The 20058-nt window shown below is 40.6% G+C and overlaps 1 protein-coding gene across 3 annotated transcripts in view; it reads left to right on the forward strand.

Moving 5' to 3' along the window:
- The window catches only part of LOC142935085 (xenotropic and polytropic retrovirus receptor 1 homolog), a 59060-nt gene extending 39002 nt beyond the window's left edge, over positions 1–20058 (forward strand). For 2 of the 3 annotated variants that reach the window (XM_076079219.1, XM_076079212.1), the window contains 11 exons: positions 1–23; positions 465–546; positions 2113–2202; positions 2392–2489; positions 2669–2848; positions 7222–7387; positions 7473–7667; positions 9104–9270; positions 9381–9520; positions 10194–10415; positions 12594–20058. The exon at positions 1–23 is cut by the window's left edge and continues 61 nt beyond it. In XM_076079219.1, the coding sequence (XP_075935334.1) occupies positions 1–23; positions 465–546; positions 2113–2202; positions 2392–2489; positions 2669–2848; positions 7222–7387; positions 7473–7667; positions 9104–9270; positions 9381–9520; positions 10194–10415; positions 12594–12648 (1418 nt within the window). In that variant the 3' untranslated portion in view covers positions 12649–20058. The remainder of the gene's footprint in view (positions 24–464; positions 547–2112; positions 2203–2391; positions 2490–2668; positions 2849–7221; positions 7388–7472; positions 7668–9103; positions 9271–9380; positions 9521–10193; positions 10416–12593) is intronic. The other variant, XM_076079227.1, reaches the window with a different exon arrangement.

The following is a 20058-nucleotide window of genomic DNA, read 5'->3' on the forward strand; positions in this document are numbered from 1 at the left end:
TTCCTCCCCTGGGAGCTGCACAGGTCACTCTCACACACACTTAATGATATCACCAAATAAAAAACACAATCTCTAAATGTTCCAGCCCTCAAATACGACATTATTAAGCCAATGATGTAATATTATGGTCTATATGACAATACAATGATAACATTAGCCACACAAATAGACAATGTTACATCTCTATGATTTTACTTTACTGATGTTATTTTTTCATCACTTGTATAACATCTACATTAAGAATAAGTTGTAAGTGTAGTTTCATTATAAGTTTGATTGTTTACTTATTTGTTTGTGTACTGAACAACAAGCTCAGAGAAGCACATTAATGTTGAAGGACGGCCCAGTTATTTGACATTATTTTGAATAACCCCTGGTATATTATATATAAGACGGTGGTATTGTTATCATTATTATAGAGTGACAGGGTTTTGTTAATGTTTTGTGTCTCTGTCTGCCTGCAGCCTGCTCCTGCGTGGACTACCTTTAGAGTCGGGCTGTACTGCGGAGTATTCCTTGTCTTACTAGTCACTGTGGTCATTACAGGTAACGCACACATACACACACATACAAATCTCAAACAATTATTAAATAAGCTGTGCATCTCAGAATATTGCTCTGAATATAGGTCTGAAACCTTTAATCATTTAGTGACTCAGTTTTTACTTCCTGGACAATAACAGTCAGTATGGTGACGGCATGACTCTGCCTCTGATTGGCTTACCCTGATATTCTTTCCTCACCAATCTCACTCCTCATGCCTAAACCTAACCAGCCCAACCAGCGAGTACTAGCCAATCAGAACCTGCCCCTACAGTTCCTGTCCGGAGTGTCTGGATCAGAGATATACAGTACTTGGCAGTGAACACACTGTAGTTTCAGGGTAAAAATTAGGTGTATTTTGTATTACTTTTTAAAAGTTTCATAACCTATTTATGTCTTTTGCATTGAGGATATTGTTTCATATTTCTAAGTTAGATGAAGAAATAGGCTTTTTTCCATTTTTAAACTAAATTAATAATAACTTTAATTATAGCACCTTTAAAAACAGACTTGACAAAGAGCTTTGACCGATAGAGAAAAAGCAAGGCAATGTAACTACAGAAAGCCCAACAGTGAGGCTCAACCAAAGCAAGACAAACTAAGGTCAAACGGAAACACTGATAAAACAGTACAATAGATGAAACAATAAGAAGAAATAAAATAAATAAATAAAATAATGACAATAAAACAATAAAAGTGTCTGCGTATTACTTTCCATTTGTTTGAATTGTGCAAATAAAAGTCAGCCTCTCCCCTACAGTTTGTAACAGCAGCATGTGATGTGGAAACAACACGGCTTGGTTTAAAATGCACTCATAGGCTCATAATTTAATGCTAATAAGGAAAACAAACTTTACAATATACTATACCACCAAATGTCAACATATAGAAGGACAGAGAGATAAGTGTGTACTCAAGCGTAAATGTAGAAATGTGTCGAGTCTCAAGATAAACAGAAAGGTAATCCAGGCCCTTCAAAAAGTACTGTAACAAAATATAGAAAAGAAGCGTTCTACACATAAAGACAGGTGGTATATTACTAAAGTAGTGTTGCACTTAATGAAATCACTTTGTATAAGTTGTATCTGTTAATATTAACAACAATTCTTCTTGAAATCTCTAACTGATCAAAATAAATGCATCTTAAATCTTTAGTCTGCACAACAGTATCGCAGTAGACTTACATTTAAAGGTGAACCATGTTCTTTTTTTATCTGCTAAAGATATGAATGCATGAAGCTGTCCTTAAACACAGCGGCACATCTAAAAGAAACAACAGGGGGTGTCACTCTAATACTGGCAGTTACTTTAAACTATGTGACTTGAGTTTTTTACCACATGCATTATATGGTGACTTAAACAATCTGCTCCACATCTCATGATTTTGATTCAACATGAAGCCCCATGGTATGTTTACCATGGGGCTTCTGCCTTGTAAAGAAGTCACTGATTGATCTGATGTACGTGTTCTCACTCTCCTTCTCTGGTTGAGCACTTTTATCATTTTCCTTGTCTCTTTCTGTCCATACATCATACACTCTTTTTCCACGTCTCTCTACCTGTCACCAGGAGCTGTGGTGATCCGTAGTGCTGATGTTTGGCCTATGGTCAGGATCTACAGAGGAGGCTTCCTGTTAATAGAATTCCTCTTCCTGTTAGGTATGCACACCCACACACACACCCAAACATGATACGATGCTAAGTTGGGAGTCAAGTTTCTGTTCATTCAATTCAGGACAAGGAAGGAAGGAAGGAAAGCAAGTCTATTAGTACCCAAATAATACATGCGTTTACCTTCCACCTGAGCTCCACAAATGTGAAGTCAGTCCCACTGTTTTTATCTTCCAGGCATCAACACCTACGGCTGGAGGCAGGCGGGAGTGAACCATGTACTCATTTTTGAACTCAACCCCAGAAACAACCTGTCACATCAACATCTGTTTGAGGTCCACGCACACACATGCACACATTGTGTCAAACAAATAGGAGAAATGGCTTCAGGCCCACAAAATGAGATGGAAAAAATAACTTAGTAACCATGTGCATTTGTATCAGTTGTTGAGTGTATTTTCATGCTGATGAATATTTTGGCTGAATTAGTCTGTGTGTGTGTATGTGTGTGCAGATTGCAGGTCTGTTGGGGGTGCTGTGGTGCGTCAGCCTGCTGTCCTGTCTCTTCAGTGATAGCATCCTGGTACCAATGCAGGCTAACCCTCTTGCCCTCTACGGCCTTTTCTTCCTCTTCCTCATCAACCCCTTCAAGACCTGCTACTACAAGTCACGCTTCTGGCTGCTCAAACTCTTGGTAACATCACTCAATTACAAATGATACAGTCTTTCAATTTGCTTTTCTGTGAAATATTTGTCCCCACTGTTCATCTTTAATGTTGTTCTAGGCTCTATCTTGCATTTAAGTTGAGTGTTTTGGCTGAGCAGCAGGCAGTACAACTATAAGACATACATATTCCTTTTTTGTCCATAATACATTTAAATTAAAATGTCCAAATAATTGATGAATTGTTTCAGCACTACATACAGGGGCTTGCAAAAGTATGCAACCCCCTTAAAAGTTATCAGGTTTGTTTGAATTACAAATGATACCGAGACATAAGTTTTCCATTCAGTGTTTTTATTGCAGTCTCATATTCTCATCATTTTGTTTTAAGCCAAAATTTTCTCAGCATACCTTTTTAAAAGAAGTTAAAAACTGCTGCGTGCATAGGTATTCAACCCGAGTGTTTCCCATTAGTTAACTAGACTGTGGTGGCCCACCAAAGACAACTTTGCCCCGCCACAGTTTCATAATGAACAGAAAGCATTTCCTGTGTAGCGGTGCGACTCTAGTTCGGCTCAGAGTGTGAAATTGTCTCACGGCTCCGCCCGTGTCCGACTTTCAGCAGCACTCGCCTGGACGAGCTGCTTCCATTAACTTAATTAATTAAGTGCAGCTGTGCCCCGTCTCCCCGCGGGGAGCGACATAGTCCGTATGTGGTCTGCAGGGATGTCGGCAATGCACCGGATCCGTCTTGAAACACGGACCCAGTCTCGTTTTGTCATGCTTTGTGAGTGTGGCTTTTTTGCTGTGTCATCACCATTCACATCCATACAACCAATGTGTTTAAGATTGTAGTATTTACAAGAGCACAGTGTAAAAAATACTCTGTTACAAATAATAGTCCTGCATTCGAAATGTAAAAGTGCAAAAGTATTAGCGTAAAAATATACTTAAAGTAACGAAAGTAATGTTATACTTATTATGCAGAATGTCACATTTCAAATAATGTGTTCGCGGTCGGCCTTTATCACTGGATTATGATTATTGATGCATTAATGTGTTCATTACCAACGTTACAGCTGGTAAAAGTGGAGCTCATTTGAACTACTTTATATGTTTAATAATTAGGTTATATACTATGAAGGAATACATCATGGTTTATTAGTTCATTTATATTTTGTATTAAGAATCTGAATCTGAAGAAGCCTAATTAGTAACTATCAATGTCAAATACATATGCTAAAGGTGAAAGTACAATATTCCCCTCTGAAATGTAGTAGAAGTATAAAATTACCTAAATTGGAAATATTCAAGTAAAGTACAAGTACCTCAACGTTGTACTTAAGTAGTCTACATGTACTTAGTTACATTCTCACACTACTAGAGTGAGAGCACAAAATTCTTCACAAGAGCACAAAGTTGTTGTTAGATCTAGCCTCTTAATTTGCTCTCAAAGTGCAAAGTTGATGCGTTTAACTTTGAAATATACAAAATGTTCTTCCAGTGAAGCATGCCCCTGGACCCCCCTAGAGGGCACACTGTCAGGGAGGGATCTCTCTCCATCCACCATGGCACATTTGCTCCATCTTAATCAGGTTCAATTGATGACGCTTTTTGGAATTTTCAAATAGTGCCACAGATTCTGGATCGGACTGAAATCTTTGTTTGTAGAACATTCACCTTTTGTCGTTTAAATGTTCCTTTGTTGCTTTGGCCTTGTGCTTACAGTGGGGCCATTGTCCTGCTGAAAGGTGCACTTTCTCCCAAGCTTTGGTTTTTTAGCAGACTAAGCAGGTTCTCCTTCAGTATCTCCCTGTACCTTTCTCCATCCATTCTTCCTCCAATTCTATCAAGATGCCCAGTCCCTGCTGAGGAAAAGCATCCCCACAGCCACCACCATACTTCATTGTGGGCATGGTTTTTGTTTAGGCATGGGCCGTGTTAGGTTTGTGTCACACATAGCGCATCTTGGTCTCTGACCACAAAACCTTGTCCCACATCTTAGCTCTCGGGCTCTATGGCAAACTCCAGACGTTCTTTGATATGCTCTTATTTGAGTGATGGTCAGTTTTATGCAAAGGTCTTGACACGGTTAACTGGTGCATCTTCGCTCCAATCAGTCACTGATGTCTGCAGCTCCTTCAAAGTGATTCAAAGTGGATAGTTACTGGCTTACATCACACTTCTCCTTTCAGCTTTGATGCTGAGTTTAGAGGGAGGGGCTTGTTTAAGCAGGGCCTGGGTGATATAATGCAGTGTCCATTTCCTTACTATTGATCCAACAGTGCTCACTGGAACATCACAACTCGGATATTATTTTGTGTATTTTTAAATAGTCTTTTTAAATATAATTATTCCACAAAAATAAACCTTAATGTATCATTTGTAATTTGTAACATATCTGCTAGTTCTACAAGTCGCCGTATACAATTTAAGTTCAGATTATCATTCAAAGTTGTGCCTATAATAATTACAAACACAAAACCGCCATCCATTAACAACAACACATAAAGAAACATTCAAACAGACAAATAAAACAAAATATAAAATGTTTCTAGCATTGACTCAAGTATATAAATATTGACTGGTTGGTGTCATGGTTACAAGACTTGACTTGTAGAAAATGTTTTAGAATCTGCAAAGGAAGTCTTGGAGCTCTGCAGTTTCCTTCTGATGTACTTCTGGCAGTGGCGGGCCGTCAGGGCCTGCAAGGCCTTCTCTGCTGGCCTAAACAGAATCACAAAGCTATATCTATTTTATAATTTAATAATTTTTCTTAAATACACTACATGTATTATAATTTATAAAAATATTTTTCCCATTATCTTATTTTCTCAATGCACAGCTACTGTCTTCCTCAGTTGCTCTGCTTCCAGTGCAGCTTGTTTTAAGTAGAGTTTTAAGTAGATCCAATCAGATCTCACCTTTGTGTTTCTAGGTAAGAACAGAGGCAGAGGCCTGCACACTCTCACCTGCAGCCAGTGCAGATTAAAGTAAATGGAGACGATATTGTTGATTGTCATAGTGTTCAACCAATCAGATCTTTAGTTTGACATGTTGGGCGTATTCTTTGACTATCAGAGCCTGCTAGCTGGCCTATAATGACGTCAGCATTACATGCCGCTCAGTGTCCATGTGTAGCTTTGCCGCGAGGTGCAGAGTGTGCTGTGATTGGTCAGTGGGCGAGCACGTGACTATCGTGAAACGAAACTTAACAGCCAGCATAGGCTGATGGGTAGTGAATCACATCACGTGATGCAGCTCAGCCAATCAAATATGGGCATTCTGACTGAGTGAGATGCACCATGAGAGAGGGTGCTGAGATGAGGAAAGACATTGCAGAGCAATACGTTCAACGTTAAAGTTGTGAAAGTAAAATCCTATGATAATCTCTTTGGGTCGCGGCTTGTCATTAAGGAATGACAGTGGATCCCACAGCCAGACCAGCTGAGAACATTATATTTTCCTGAATTTAGGCTTTTGCATTTTCGAAATGCTCTAGCATTATTCAAACGACTTGTACCGAACGGTTTAATACGAAGATGTACATAGTTACAGCCTTAAAAATGAATAATAGCTGTGGCGTTATAAGGTGGTATTGAAGGCCCAGGTATAAAATGCACGGCCCGCCACTGACTTCTGGTGTTAGTGGCAGTATAGTGAAGTCTAGTTATGGCAGTTTAAAATGGGGTGGAGCTAGATGGTTTAAGTTTGAGGTGAAGTCCGAGGAGTTGGAGTTATTGTTGAAATTGTCATAACTGAGAAGAAAATATACTTTTGATATTGAAATGATAAAATCTTTGTGGTTTGTTAGCTTAGTTGTAAAGGGATGTTATCGGTTTAATGCGCTGTATTAACTGGTAAACCGTGTCTGATGTGCCTAATGGTTTGAGATTAGCCCTAACTGTTCGACATATGTTTTTTATGTGTTTGTCAAACATTAGCTGAGATTCCAAAACAATTCCAAGATGCTTAAAATCCTCTACTGTCGCTTTGTGATTGAGGAAAAACTCTTTTTTTTTTCTAACCAGTGTTCCACCTTGCCCAAGCAGTCTGTTAGTTTGGCTGCAGCAATAGTAGCCACAAATAAAACCGTATCGTCTGCATACATTTGTAGCCCAACTCCTGTGAAACTAAGAAGGTGTATTTTTCATTTCACTGGATCTTTAAGGTCTTCAGGCACCATCAATGTGCTGAACTACAAAGTGTGATTTAGTCATCATTGAGAAAGCTTTAAATGCCGGTCAAGTCCATCACAACACCCAAAATACAGAGCAAATACAAATGGACTGAGTGTAAAATCAATGAGTGAATGGAGAACAGCGATGTAATCCACCTTGACAGAGCTTACCAGTGAATGCTTCAGTCTCTGACCCCGTCCTCTCTGTCCCTTTCTTTCACAGTTTCGGGTGGTGACGGCTCCGTTTCATCATGTTGGCTTTGCAGACTTCTGGCTGGCTGACCAGTTGAACTCTCTTGGTGTGGTTCTGATGGATCTGGAGTATATGATCTGTTTCTACAGTTTTGAACTAGACTGGACAAAACATGATGGACTCATTAGCAGTCAAAGTGAGACTGAACAATTAAAGGCTGTAAAGACTGATCCAATGATGACCGTGTCATAACCACACCGTTTGCCTGCCGTTCTCTGCAGGTAAAGATGTGTGTAACTCCTACTCCTACGGCATCCGTGCGGTGATCCAGTGTCTTCCTGCTTGGTTCCGATTCGTCCAGTGTCTCCGACGTTACCGCGACACCAAACGGGCATTCCCTCACCTGGTGAACGCGGGGAAATACTCCACTTCCTTCTTTGTTGTCACCTTTGCTGCCCTATACAGCACACATAAAGGTAGAATGGACACTACACTTCTTTGGTGTATTCAATGCACAGAGGGCAAAGCTTACACATACACCTTTATTGGAATATTCCTTACAGATGGCACCAGGCCTTTGTATCAAACAGACCTCTATTACTAATAATAATTTAGTAAGCTGTCTCCCTGTGTTCTTAACTTCTACTGTTTCACTGTTTTCACCTCCTCCCTGTTTCCTTGATAAACTACAACAAAAGTCCTGTCATACTCCCCACCCATATTTTTTTTCTAGTTTCTTTTATATATATATGCGATTCCTTTTTTATCCATTGTTAACTTTTTATTATCGAACTATTGTGTATTGTCAGCTACAGACTGTAATTGATTTTAGTTTATTACTATTGCATTTTGGCATGACCTTTTCCTTTAGGACACTCAGCCTGTACATTCTGGCAGGGGGACAGACAATGGAAATCAGCCTTGCGGCTGTAATTAGGTGCATTTACATTTTAATTTAAAGTGTTCATCAATGTACATTGTCCCTCTCGAACAAATAAAAACTAAACTAAACCCTGAAAAACAAGATTCACAGTCACAACAACAAAAAAGAATTTTCTTCAGGATGTTCATTCCAGTTAGCTATTAGAAATTATGCCAAAGACCATGAGAAAAAAATACTAAACAGTCAGACAGGAATGTGTTATTTCTTTAAAGAAAACGGGTCTTATCCAGTTCTTGTTTATTTCCTCTGTGGGGCGTCAGTGCTTCTGTTTGGCCACTGAATATATAGGTTAAAGCAGCTTTTCCTCTTCTGTACAAGCTACTTTGAGGAACTTTAATTTTTGTGTTGATTTTGGCGGTCCCTGTGGAAAGAAGCGGTAATGTTTCTGAGCACCAGACTCCCTTTAGAAAACTTCTAATTTTCCTGCATTAGGGTCTGACAGTCTGCCCCGTTCAGTCCCGGTTCTGGTTCTCCTGTGCGCCCCTTTCCTCGAGCGGGGCCTGCAATACGGCCTGGTGTCGGTATTTTGTCTCCCTTCGGGGAGCTGCAAGGCGATGCTATGCTCCTGGTCGGAGGAGGAGCTGCTGCTGCCAGTGTCAGAGCTCTCCTCCTCCCGTCTGTCTCTATATGTGCCCTGCGATGAACTGGCGACCTGTCCACGGTGTACCCTGCCTTCGCCCAATGTCAGCTGGGATCGGCTCCAGCGCCCCGCGACCCTGAACAGGATAAGCGGTTTGGATAATGGAATGGAATATAGAAATAGCTAATCTTCTCTAATGGTCTTCTTTAATTTTGGAGGCTTCAGTATTAAATTATTTCATAACCAGATAAAAGTTCCTCACAGTAACTTTAAGTGAAAAATACAGATTTCTGAGTTATTAGAAAACAAACATCTTTGATTGACATATCAATTTTAAACTTACAGATCTGTCGCACCTTACACCCGTCTCTCTCTCTCTCTCTCCTTAGTTGAAGCCCCCGATGACGCCAAGATCTTCCTCTACTTGTATATCGGCTGTTTGGTGGTCAGTTCATGTTACACACTCGTCTGGGACCTGAAGATGGACTGGGGCCTGTTCGACCGCAACGCAGGAGAGAACACCTTTCTGAGAGAGGAGATAGTCTACCCACATAAGGTATTCCTCCACACAGGGAGAGTAGTCTGATCCTTTCAGTACCAGTCCCTGACTGAATATTAACTACAGTGTGATGATGTGTTCTCCCTGTTTTCTGTCTCTCCCGTCAGGCCTATTACTACAGTGCTATAGTGGAGGACGTCCTGTTACGTTTTTCATGGACTTTAACTGTCTCCCTCAGCACAGTTACTGGGTTACACGGCATCTCTGACATACTGGCGACTATACTTGCCCCCATGGAGGTCTTTAGGTATCATCGTTCTATTTTCTGACTTTTCTTTTTTTTTGCGTTTCCTTCTTCATCCCCTTTTTACTTTCCTCCCCTTAGTCCCTTAGGGTTAATGAGTCATTTATTCTTTTCCCTGATCCATCATTCCATAAAATGTCAAATAGTTTTGTCTGATCAAAAACCATCGAAAACTCAAATACATTTCAGTCGTCAGTTACAAAGATAGAAAACATTGTCCACATTAAAAGCTGTAAAAAGTGTGTAACACTTTAGATAAGCCGTTAATTGATTATCCACATTGTTTGTGATTAAATTGAATCACCAATATATTAATCAGATAATTGTTTCAGCACTATTGGGAATCAAATGACTAGACATTTTACAGTACTCCTATTATAATGTTCTGTACTGCTGCACTGCTTCAGCAGCTATTTCCTGTCTGTGATTGCTTGAATTATTTAAAATAGAACAAAAAATATTTATCATTTAAATCTATTATCTAATGATCTTTTATTTTCTATTAAATCAATCAACTAATCAAGTCATCACCCATGTCCCCCCTAACTTGGAAGAAAACATGTGAATACTGATAAAGCATGGGATGACATGAGGATGTGGACCACTGTTATTCACTGTTGTTAGAATATTTAATATGTGATGTACAGTATGTAAGTCAAATTGCTTCTCCTTCCAGACGTTTCGTATGGAACTTCTTCCGATTGGAGAACGAACACCTGAATAACTGTGGTGAGTTCAGGGCCGTCAGAGACATCAGCGTGGCTCCGCTCAATGCTGACGATCAGACACTGCTGGAGCAGATGATGGACCAGGAGGACGGAGTCCGGAACCGGCAGGGCAAGAAGAGCTGGAAGAGGAGCTACAGCATGAGTCTACGCAGACCACGACTGGCCTCACAGTGAGTCTCAACAGTAACAGACGTGAACGAGATATGGGAACACACGAAGCTGATGGGTTACTGCAGATTGGAAGATTAAAAAATATGGATCAAGGTCATCCTCACCAATCCATAATCCTCTTCTGTAGAGCTATAGCTAGCAATTCATTGGCCACGTCACCAGAAGAGAAACGCTAAGGCCTTGGCATTCCCTGGGTGTCAGGATCTATAGTGGGCAGAGGAGCTCCTGTATAAGATCAAGGAACAGGTTACCAGCTGATGCAGAAAGTTTAAAAAGTACAGGAGGAGGAAATGAGTGGGAAAACATATGGTTAAGAAAATGTACTGCCAGAATTTAGCTGGATTTGAATATAACTTGGGAATTAAAAACAAATAAGAATTAGATTTAGCCTTTCATATTGCAGATGTACATTTGTTTTAGAGATGTCGGGAATCATTTTGCCATCGACTCTTACATATAATGTTCAAGTCATAGTCCAGACTAAAAGACACCAATGCAGAAAGGACAGCTGGCAAGAAATCACTGACTGTGTATTTACAGGCTTATGATATCAATGCCCGTATAGAGCACGATAGATCTGACTATAACTACATGTGTGTATTCTGTTAAATGAATGTGTTGCAGATGTATTCTCATGGTGTGTGTGACAATATTTAACCTTTATTCTTTCAGCTGAAACAACGATGGTGTGAAACAGACTTGGAAGCAAATTTTAATAAAAGAAGAAATCAGTATATATTCCCTAATCATATATATTTATCATGTGTGTCAGCTTCTTGAGCCGTGTGTTGCAGTGCGACATGTTGGAGTCGTGTCTTACAGTCGCAGACTGACTGAATACAGCGTTACTTTGCTCAGGTTATAAGTTATGGAAGGAAACCTTCTTACCGCTTTGAATTATATTTTTATATTCATTTTTTATTGCCCATAAGTGTGTTTCACACCTCCAGGTTGCAGCTGAAAGAATAAGGCTAAAATGTTGTCATCCACGCCAAGTATTTCACATCAAAGCAACACTTTAATTTGCAGAATACACTCATGTAATTATAGTCTAGCTCTTTCGTGCCCTGGATGAAGCAGTGAAGTCTTTTAATGTACACATTTACACAGTCTGCGCTTTATTACCAGCTGTCCTTGCTTCATTTGTCCGTTTAAACTTTGTTACGTATTTGTCTAATATTATAGTTTGCTCTTCATTTGTAAAAAAATGCCGCAGACCGCAGACTTGTCCACGATTGTGATTGGTTATACGCTGCAAACACCGCCCCTTTATGGGAACGTCTCACAGCCAGATGGAGGAACCCCGGGTCGATTTACCGAGTTGATAAGCAGCGCTTTAGGAGCGTTGTACAGAATAGTGGCTGTAGATAAGCTAAAGATACTCTGGGTATCTTGAAGTGGCTGTGTAGTCCAGAGCCCTGAAGCTTTGAGAAGAAGAGCTGTGAACATGTCACAGGGAACCAACGATTCAGCCAAAAGAGTGCCACAGTTTAACCATCATAGAGTGAAAACAAGTTGTTCTGCTGCTCATTATCGGCCTGTGTTCAGTGACAAATATGCAATCTGGAGATCGGTATTAATGCTTTCTGCTTGTGCAGCATTTCCTTGAGCTCCTGCAACTAGCCTACATACACATTCACACACAAGTACACACACTGAGTGAAGCCAGCAAACAGCAGAGCAGAGAGGCCGCGGCGTGCTAGCTTGGCTAATAGTGAATTGTTACAAACCAGTTAAAACCAAAGCTGTTTGATGTAGTCTAACTGTTTCGCTCTTTTTTTTTTTGCTTCTTGTAAACTTCTCTGCTGGCTGAGACAAAGCAGCTCCTCCTGCACAGAGGACTGATAATGGCTGATGTCTGTGTTCTTCATTCTTTCTGAACTTCACTCAGGAATATTATTTATTTTATTGGTATTTTAGATTTGTTTCTCGTGAGATATTGTTTGGTTTATATAGTGACACTGCTGTTATAAACATAAAATCAATATCAATTCTGTTCTGAATTCATTCTTTTAATAAGCGATAAGAACCTAACCGATGAGTATCTATAAGAGTAGTAGTATCGATAACATCGTAACCACTCCCACCCTATCTGCTGTCAACATGCTAACCTGTGCTGTAAGCCCACATACTGTGTGTCATCACTGTAAACGATCTGTTCCATTTCCCCACTTCAGGTCCAAGACCCGTGACACCAAGGTTTTGATTGAGGACACTGATGATGACTCCTGACATCAGGCCACGCCCCTCGCCTGGGTCCAGAATTTATTCAAAGGAGGAAACTCCGCCTCCTAACTGAGGAATTATCCAGCGAGTTGGGCGTTGAACTCTCAACCAAGGACAGGTTTAAACTCTCATGCCTACGTAACCCTTTCTCCAATGCATGAGCCTCTACATGGGTTCAGAACTGTTTGAAGTATTTCAACGGAGGAACTTTTACCTCTTGAACAAACAACCCAGCAACATGGCCATGAAACTCTTCCCCCTACCTTCAATAATAATCAAGGGTGGGCTCACCACTTAAACTCTACCTTACCGAAGCAGTGGGTCACCCACAGCCACCCAGAGGTGAACTCTTCAACTCCATTCATTGCTTGAGCTCTCCTAAAAGCCTCCGTCTAGCATGAACATCGCAGCTAAATGGAATGCAAGCCGATCACCCTGACAGGAAGTGTCCCTGCTCCCTCTCGGTGCCACTCAGCTTCCACACAGGGAGAGGCCGACGACTTCAAACCTGCTGCTGTTGAGGACCAAAAGGTTTTCTCCCCGCCTGTAGCTATTAGAATCCACCTCCACCACACCTCGAGAGATACGAGTCCACCTTTAATTTGGATCTAAAGCCAGCTTTTTCCAATAGGAGAATAAAAAGGGATGAAAAGTGTCTCCTTCTTTCGGCAACTTTTTAGGCCTTGTGACCTTCTCCCTGACCTTTGGCCAACAGACTATGCTGACAAGCATTTGGTGATGACATTCAGTCACCGGCTTGACTCCCTCACTCTTCAGTTTGCCTCTTCAAATCATCACAGAGCTGCCTACCTGCACCGTACACGCTTTAGACACACACACACACACACACACACACAGAAACATGCACTTTTTAGGAGTGAAGGAGTGGAATGCCTCTTGTGTGTTCACACACACACACAAACAGTGATTTTAAATGTTTTATTGTTCATGGATGACACACACACACATATAAACTAGTATGTATTTATAACAGTGGTTGTAAATATGAGACGGACCAAAGTAGGAGGTGGTGTGAAAATATTCCTGAAACATCAAATATTCGTGCTGAGTTCAGACTGCATGGAACAGCAGCTGGAATGTTCAGCCGTGGAGATTTTGATTCTGGAAAAAGAAGAAGATCACCTTTAACATCCTGGTCACCACCATAAATATCCTCCATGTGGAAATGCTTTTACTGAATGTATGCCAACTTATTTATGTATGTATGAGTGGGAGGGATACCTAAGTACCACCTGTCAACTTATTTAGGCCCATACGTTTTTGTAAACTTGAAACAAGAGTTAGGATGAGGTCCAAGGAATTAGTATTTTTTGTGCCATGAAATCTTGATTGAAGAGTTTACTGGTTCATGAAACGGTAATTAGCGTCTGTTGAAGTGGCTCATTGAAATGTGACGAGGATGAAAGGGAGGGAGGTCACCTGTCTGTCACATTGGTTCAGAGTTTCACAATCAAAAGGATGGTGTAGGTCAACTGGAACTCTTCCAGCTGGTTTGGTGGGGAGTGAATCTGATTGGCTGCGTTTACCCTCATGAGATACATGCTCGGGTTCCATGAACACGCCGGTTTGGATTTAACACTTTAACAGACTGGGGTTGGTTAAAATAACTGACATATTTCTCTTGGGACAAAGTCATTTTAATCTATTTGTATGTTCACAGGTTGTGAGTGTCTGGCTCTGAGTCTCAATGGCAGAGAGATCCAGAGCTCTATTTGGAACCGGCAAATACTAGAAACACTCTTTTATTCCGAAATGCTCCTGCTTCCTAATTAATGCAAACTCTAAACTTTCTCCATGTTTACCTGTCGTCTTGCTGAATTAACTATAATGTCCATTTCCACAGCACTAATCCCATCAGGGGAACAAGAGTCCCACTCAGCACTCTGCTGCTCTGGTTCCCTTTATCACAAATACTCTTTTCATTCACTCATTATTCTTGAGAGTTCTTACTCTACCATCAGTGCAACTCACCGCTTCCTGCACTATTACACATCACGTTAATAGTACTCCAGCCGTACTGTTATTAACGCTCCTTTAATGAGGAGGAATCTAAAGGAAGTGTTTAGTGTGCAGAGTGGAGTTAGTTCTGTGGAAATGTAAATGAAGCCATTGTTGTTGGCTCCCTCTTAATGTGTTTTTTTTACCAGCTGTTATTTGTTCATGCTGGCTCGCCTTAGCCATTACTTGATTTTGTATGAGAATTTACGGTAACAGTCTTAAACAGCTGGTAGTTTAGGTACTTGGTGTGGTTTTGTATCCATAGTCAGTAACAGTTTATGCACAATCACCATTACATCATCTGCATATTGGAACTCATTTCAAAGGCACTCATGTCACCCTGTGCTACCAAATGATTGGAGCTACTACATGAATCCATCTTCTGCTGTTGGATGAAGACAGGTAGTTGTGATTGCACTGGAGAAAATGTTTTTCTAAATTTTCTAATAGAACGAAGATATTCATTTTGTTGCTTTTTCACATTCCCAAAGTGCTCGAGCCACTTCTGCAGTGTGCTGCTGGTTGACGGTTTAGTCCAGCTTGTACTTTCTACTGCTCATTGCTTTTATTAATCAGCCATTTAATATAAACCATTCTGCTTTATTGTTTTCATCAAGCTTGTTAATAGCTTGTGCTATTATGAGTGACTTCAGGAAGCTGATTGAAATCACTGACCAATGAGCAATAAGTCCTCCCATGATGCTGCACTTTAATGCCAAACTTCCTTTCTGTTCTTTTCTATGTTCTTTGTCTTTGTGAAGGAAGCTGCATAGCGTTTGAGTTCTAGTAGAGTTTTAGTTTCCTTCATCTTATTTTAGTGCTTTGAATATACAGAAAAGCAACTGTTTGAGGACGGAGCTGTAATATGTCTCGTCTTGGAGCGGATTGGAAATATATCCGCTCATTTTCTTCACTTCTGTTAACTTTGCAAGCGTTTGGCCTTGAAGGATGTCTGTGCTCTCTGAGTGCCCTTCTAGTTGTTGCAGCTATTCGATTTTTGCTGATTAGTAACAGCAGAAACGGATTATCAATATGATCTAAAACATTGTAGGCCATTAGTAATAAATGTCTCATAAAACAGTAGAGAAGAAGCAATATTGGACAGGTCTAAGAGTTCCTACTTCTCTACTAAGCTACAGCAGGTAGACGAGCCCGTCATCAGAGGGTTCACGGAGACGTTCAGCTTCATTTCGCTCTTCCACTTTTGGGTGTAAGCAGCGATTTAAGGTGCAACAATGGAACTGGAGTTTGACAATCAGTATTTTGGCTCAGCAGGAAGTAGCTTCTGTCTGCATTCAGGATGAAGCTATGAACTGAAATAAGCTTGACTTACAAAATATTGATCTTAAAAATGTTACGCTATCTTCGATGTAAACGGGTGTAAACGCCCTCCTTTAACGTCGGGTTGGCCGACCAGGTGCAGCTTTGCTTGTCCTGGATCCTGTGATCTTGGTTCGTACAAACACTGGTTTCTGGAAAGCTGCTATTAAAGATGAAATGCGTGACGGTGTCTAGAAGTTTAGATTTGGTTCAGTGAGAATAACATTTTCCATTTCTCTTTGGTTGGACAGTAATGAAGCCGCTGACTCTTCTACTCACACTCAGGGCTCGTCTCTGTCACACTCCCACATGAAGAGAAACATGACTGCCCTCTTCTTTATGTATTCATATTTTAATCAGAGAACATTTCTACACAAGCTTTGAAATGAGGGTGTTTCCTTCACTGCTTTGTTTTCTTCAAATGTCCATTTAGCAGACACAATCATTCCATCCAGAAAGAACCGTTCACTTTGATGCATTTGTTCAGAGCTTCTATTTTCATAATCCCTCAGGTTTTCATGTTGAGATACTTTACATATTATAATAAGTTGCATATTGACCGGAGAGTGGGAGATGAGTTGTTCTAAGATTGAACATCACCTGCCCCTTTTATTGAGTGAACAGCTGTTATTGGATCAATGGACCATTTGAAAACTCTTTCTTTCCGACATGAATACACCAGAGCTCAGCAAAGGAACCTCTGGAAAGTGATTGTCATCTGTTATTTTTTGTATTTTTATTTACTTGATGCCATGTAGGTTGACTTCCCCAAACGTAACGTGCTCCTCTGATACCAGAGCGGGCCCTCAAGGTGTTATGGTGAACTTGTTAGGATTCTGAACTCTGAAGATTTCAGCTGCAGGCTGACGTGTTGTTTGGAACACTTGATCGTATCTTTTTGGTTTTCTTCTTCTACATTCCAGACGATGACTCTCTCCCATTACACTTGAACGCCACACTGCTTATGTTAAAGATGATGAGACTGTGACAGACAGGTGAATCCACCTGTACAGCGTAGGGCTGAGTGTTCATCCTCAATGCTTCTTTGGTAGCACTGATAAAACCAATACCTGGTTAGATTTGTGATCCTTATTATATGTTCAGATTTATGTTTTGTTCATCTTAGACTTCCTTCATTTCGGTACATTTATGGAACACATGATCGTGTTCAGATATTAAACACAGAAATGTGGCTTTTTGTGGTCAAATGAAAATGAGTTGTATCAAAAACAATGTTTCTGTTTCCATGTCGATACCAACCCTCAAACACAAGTTCTTTCACAATGTCTTAAGAACGTTTCAATACAACTGTCTATTTTCAACAAGCGTTCTAACATTTCACATTAGACCAGTTGCTTCACAGCAGAGCCTCTCATTGGGCCTCATGCAATAATGTGTTCTTTGTTCCCCCCCAATGTCTCTCACTTCTTCATGTGTTCCAGCTCATATTCACCAAACACAAACTTGTTGCAAATCGCTTCTTTTAACTTGACTGTCGTCTCTTAATGAGGAGATTTTCTTTTGTGAGACGTGATCATTAACGTAATCATTCACTCTGCACGGCCCCGAGTCCTGCTGTCATAGATCAGCACACACCGACGTATCGAAGTCAGCAGTGTCTGTAGTTTCCTTATTAGGAAAATATTAATAGCGCTGCCAAGTTGCCACCAGAGCAGCGCCGTGCTGACAGAGGACCTGCGTACAGACTCAGAGGATTAACCTGCTGAAATATGCCAACAAAATCTTTTTCTTTTTTTCAACGCTGTAATTTGGCAAGCCATGATGATGATATGGTAAACAAAATATGAATTTTGCATCGGGTATGTAATCTATTTTAATCATGTCATTTTATTTGAATTGATTTTGGTATCATCTTCAAACTCAAAGCTGGTTCAGGCTGAGGCGTTATGGCTCTAACTCTGAGTGTTTGTCCATGACGGCTACGACACGTCTGACCTACTAGGACGTTCAACATGTTCTCTGAAATGGCTTTTGCAGCCACACAAAGACAAATGTGTTGGTACGGGTGCTTCTTGCATGAGGCCCAATGTCTGACTCTCCTCTACAGTTCATGGATGCACCAGAAACCACACAGACTTTCCTTTGATTCAGTTTCTTCAGATGCCCATCGGAGACCATTGAACCCACAAATGGAAGACGTGTAGATCAGTAGTGAAGCACTTCTCAAGATTTGGATCACATTTGAGTGGGATGTCTTTTGATAACGGACAGTTATGCAGATTAATACAGAGGAAGTAACACATTTGGCAGCCTGTAGGTCTTCTGTCCTCAGATCTGGACGCATCGATAGGAAATCCGGGTTTTTGCTGAAGCTTGAGCTGAGTTCCCATCAGTTGGTCTCAGTTCCCCATGGCAACACTGTCCACTCTTCAGCTCCAGGACATCCCAGTGGCTGACGTTGCAAACGTCTCAAAGTGTTTTTCCTCAAATGAAGGGTCACGAATGTGAGGACACTGTCTCCTCTCCGTTTGGACCAGCAGCGCTGTTGTAAACACACAATCCTCATCCTGAAGTCCTCTCTGGGCCTGGAGCCTCTCAGAGGTCCAGGGACATGAAGCCATGCTGTTAAGTTTAGTGTCTTTTTACACCACAAACATGTCGCTTTTTTGTTGTTGTTTTTAAGAAGTTTGTTCTGATCAACTGAGTTGAGATGTTTGATGAAGTTCCATGCTCACTGGCCCACATCTTTCTGTGTGGTTGTAAGAAACAAACCTGGATCAGAAGGATGTGACCTCGATATCGTTGAAGCAGAATTCCAACTAGAATAAAATGGAGCCAAAAAAACAAAATGTGAGACGTTTTCTGGTTGGTCTCCAGAACCAGAGAGAGCGTTTTGTTCCATGTTGTGACCCAGAGCTGTTGATTATACAATCTATTATATATTGATGAAGATATTGATTAGAAGCATTGTATAATGGTGACTGTGCTGTGGGTGTTGTCTTGTCTGTACAGTAGCAGTGTGATGCTACAGAGGTGCCTGGTTCACCAACCCTGTTACAGGTTTTCAGTAAAAACAGCTAAAGATCAAAGAGGTGTTTGTGACTGGAAGTTTCATTTCTGTTCTCAAACCAACACTGATGTTTATGTGTCTGCTTACCTACAAGAGTAATACATACAAGGGATTAGATGGTATAGAAACAATTTGGGATTTGAGATCAGCATTAAATCTGACCATTCTGGTGCAGAAAGTGACCGGTCATCAGTGTTCAACCTCGTTGTTTTGTCGAGACAGAAAAAGTCTTTCAAACTCTCAGATGATACAGCGAGGACTTTATAACATTCATGTATAGAATATGTGTGAAATCAAAATGTTCATGCTGAGCAGTGCATTCCATTGGAAAAAATGACTTGTTAGCATTTTGAATCTCTCTTGGAAACAGCGATCAGGGTTAGTCTACGATCAGGGTTAGTCTACTCACTAGTGGAAATATCAAGTTATCATTTCCTGTGTTTTTAATTGTATGTCATCACTTCAAATTTGGACTTTGACCTGCTGAGTCCGCAGTAAATATTGTAGAAAATGTCTGTATGGTTCATGACAGCATCACAAGAAAAGTTCCATTCACCTCCATTTATATTTAGGAGGAGACGCATTCTGAGAATACTAAGGAAGGGACACTAACTGACCCCGGTAGGTATGTTGTTGTATTTATTTGCTTACGTTTATTATCATGCTGGTAATTTTGGTACTTAATCTATTTGATATTAACAGGGGAGAATGGCTCAGCTTTCATCAGTTTCTGTGATTAAGTTGCGGCGTTGATCAGCTTGTAAATCTATAAACCGGCAAACACAGTTGTATAATATCTTAGTGTTGTGATCCCTTTAATATCTGTCATTATAGTGTTATCTCTAATGAGATGGACCACAGACAGAATCTCTGGATGATGTGATCTGTAGTGTTTCATAGTTCTCCTTTGTCTTTCCACCATTTTCTGCTCTGCTTCAGAAACTCTTGAGCGGCTTTAATTAAAGTCCTCTCTTCTCCAGTTCGTTACCTCAGGAGCTCTCTTAATGCCTGAGAGGCTTTGTGAATAAAGTTCATCTCTCCCAGGA

The sequence above is a fragment of the Anarhichas minor genome, unplaced genomic scaffold (genome assembly GCF_050575085.1).
Source record: "Anarhichas minor isolate MPS153535 unplaced genomic scaffold, ASM5057508v1 ptg000006l, whole genome shotgun sequence".
Classification (NCBI taxonomy): Eukaryota; Metazoa; Chordata; class Actinopteri; order Perciformes; family Anarhichadidae; genus Anarhichas; species Anarhichas minor.